The 3,206-nt window shown below is 35.1% G+C and overlaps 1 protein-coding gene across 2 annotated transcripts in view; it reads left to right on the top strand.

The window, feature by feature from the left end:
- Positions 1-2,668, top strand: part of LOC106460026 (uroporphyrinogen-III synthase-like) — a 32,671-nt gene extending 30,003 nt beyond the window's left edge. For both annotated transcript variants that reach the window (XM_022386637.1, XM_022386638.1), the window contains exon 9: positions 2,080-2,668. In XM_022386637.1, coding sequence (XP_022242345.1) covers positions 2,080-2,205 — 126 coding nt within the window. In that variant the 3' untranslated portion in view covers positions 2,206-2,668. The remainder of the gene's footprint in view (positions 1-2,079) is intronic.
- Positions 2,669-3,206: the final 538 nt, after the last annotated feature.

The following is a 3,206-nucleotide window of genomic DNA, read 5'->3' as shown; positions in this document are numbered from 1 at the left end:
CGCCTTTAAATATTTGCAAATTATCAGAAACAGGGAACACTGAAAAACGAAAACATTTACAACTATGTAAGAAAACGGAACAATTAACCTGTAGTAAACATCCACTAGAGGGCGCCTTTAAATATTTGCAAATTATCAGAAACAGGGAACACTGAAGAACGAAAACATTTACAACTATGTAGGTAAGGGCTCTCCTATTTGAAGGTATTGTAAAAGGATTGTGGCATGGTGTTTTGAATATTAGTGAATATTAGCTCTCCTATTTAAAAGTAACTAAAGCTATTGTTTCAGTGGAACTTTAGGCAGAGTAGACGTAGTAGGTTCGAGAACTTTAATGGACTGTAGATGCCTATTGAATGAAAAGGGGGCATGAGAGAATTATTCAACAAGTAGTGTTAATAAAACTCACGTAGGCAGTTTATTGTTGTTGTTGTTTTGCATCGTTGCTTCTCTTTTTAAGGTAATGAAAAACGGAAATAATTCCCATTTTTCTGTAAATATAATCGAGAAACCTTTTGAAGTTCCAGTCGTTTTATACCATCGTTCATCTAGAAACTTTACACATTTTAATTAAGTTAATCAATAAACTTGTAATTGACAGCATTATTATTTTTTATTTATTTATTCACAAAAATGTGTTAACAAAAAATACATGAACGATGTTGTTGTTTTTCTTCACTATTCCCCGGAGTTTAAATGTGACATCTGGTGTTAATTCATCATCGCGAGAGCGTTGCAGTTTTAAATGGAGCATGTGGAAATTCTGGTGCCATAGCAACTGCCACGTGAATATCAAGTGAAGTTTTATCGTTGTAAACCAACAGGCCCGGCATGACCAGGTGGTTAGGGAGCTCGACACCCAATCTGCGGGTCGCGGGTTCGAATCTCCATCACTCCAAACATGCTCGCCCTTTCAGCCGTGGGGGGTGTTATAATGTTACGGTCAATTCCACTATTCGTTGGTAAAAGAGTAGCCCAAGAGTTGGCGGTGGGTGATGATGACTAGCTGCCTTCCCAGTGTCTTACACTGCTAAATTAGGGACGGCTAGCGCAGATAGCCCTCGTGTAGCTTTGCGCGAAATTCATAACAAACAAACAAGCAAACCAACGAATTGTAGAGTTTCTTTAGAACGCGAACAACAGAACGATTAATTTTGAACTGTTAATCTTAACAATGCAAACGTTTGGTATGTCTTCTGTTAAGTCACTAATTTGATAAACTTAATCTGTAATTTTAGTATTTTTAACTGGTATACGTGAATATCATAAGCTTGTCTTATTCAAAATCTTAATTATTACAGTATTTAATATCCTTAAACTAATTACGTTGGAGATGTTTGCGTGAAATTGACGTGTTAGCCAACACTTAAAGCTCTTCGAAGACTTTGACTTTTGTATTCTAAAATTAATTATTATTTTTCTATTTTTACGTATCATAATTATACATTTTCGGGTGTTTCTTCAAATATGAAAGCTTAGAAAAACGTAACTGTATTAACTGCAGGATTCTTTGTACACTATTATAAGCACGCCACGAAGCTGCGGGTGGCTTAGTCGTTAACGTGTTTGGACTGTAAATCCGAGAACTCGTGGTTCGCTTCTCGATTCCGCAAAGACACACTTCTCATTTGGAGGCTATACGTGCTTTTAGAGAACAGTTGGCAGTGGGTGCAGTTTTCTAGCTGCCTTCTCGTTAGTTTGTCAGTGCAAAAATTATGTGCACCTTGATGTAGCTTTGTGAAATTTTGAAACATCGAATGATAAATCAGTCTTTCTTTTTTTTACATTTTCTAACTGTCGCTTTAAAAACACTACACTACACTAAGTTGCTTCAGGGTTCCAACAAAGTGGCTATATTGTTGCGATCTTATACTAGTATCAGTAAGACATTCACAAAAAATATTTTTAAAAACAATAATCCATATGGAGTTAGTCTAGTTCGTTCGTGTTTTTCATAGTAAAGTTTCATATCAATACCAGAACTATTGTTAATTTCAGTAGTTGAAGCAGGTGCTTTGAACTGTGGGGAAATTTTAACGAAACGAAGTTTAAAGTGCGTCTTACTTTTATTTTTCCTAGTTCGTTGCCATTGGACCGTCCACAAAAGAGGCATTACTTCAAGCAGGGTTGAACCCTTCCGCTACTGCAGCTAAGCCTACTCCCGAAGGTTTGACCCAAGCAATCCAATCGTTGCTTATTGGTTAACTTGTGAAAATACGGTGCTACGTTGGAGTTATGTTCCAGTTTATAACAACTAGATTTTTCGTTGAGTTTCAAATAACCAACGATGTGTGTCAAACGCAAAGATGGAGCTGAAAGATATGAGATTCTGTTTATGCCTTATAAAATATCCCTATTATTTATCATTGTTTTGTTAGTTTGAAAGAGTGGTTTATATAATGTTTTTATAGAGATATGAAAGTAAAAATCGTTTTCCCAACCTCTTAACCATTGATGGTCAACGTCCTAATTACTAATTATGTTTAGTGTATTGATCTACTCACCATCTTTAGCATTTGTGTAATTTGCAAATATTTATAGGCGCCCTCTCGTGGATGTTTACTAGAGGTTAATAATGCTTGGAGACGGCTTGAATGGGTAAAGGAAAAATTTTAATATAAGTTTAAATAACAGCAAATGTACAACGTTTCGACAAGGTTTTTGTCATCATCAGGTCTCCAAGCATTATTAGTCTCAAAGTGGATTCCTCGTCATCGAATGTTATATTTCTTGGCGCCCCTGGTTCCTTGAATCTAGATACATGCCAAGGAAAATGTCATTTTTAGAATCAACTGGAGAAGATGAAATACTTTGAAAAGTACTATTCTCGATAACACTTGGGGATTTTTTTAAAGAATAAAACTTTTCCAGGGTGTCATTTTTAGACTCAACTTGAAAAAGATTTTAAATGAACAACGATTTTTGAAACATTATCGAATACTGTCACTTACGAACAAGTACAGTTTTCGAAAAACGGTGTGGCTAGTTTGTTTATTACTAGAAATATATTTTTGTAATGTGTTTATAGTACTTGTTCAGTCATTGGTGGTCTTCGTAATCAGAGGCTGATAAAACCAATTACGTCATCATATATATCAAGTATATCGTTAAAAGTTATCAGAAAAAAACTTCAGTAAAAAATAAAATAAAGGACAAGACTTTATAATTCTTAATGTTTTAAACTAGATGAAAGCTAAGCCTTGCCT

Source organism: Limulus polyphemus, unplaced genomic scaffold, assembly GCF_000517525.1.
Source record: "Limulus polyphemus unplaced genomic scaffold, Limulus_polyphemus-2.1.2 Scaffold695, whole genome shotgun sequence".
In the NCBI taxonomy this organism is placed as follows: Eukaryota; Metazoa; Arthropoda; class Merostomata; order Xiphosura; family Limulidae; genus Limulus; species Limulus polyphemus.
This window is presented reverse-complemented; position numbering and strand designations above follow the sequence as displayed.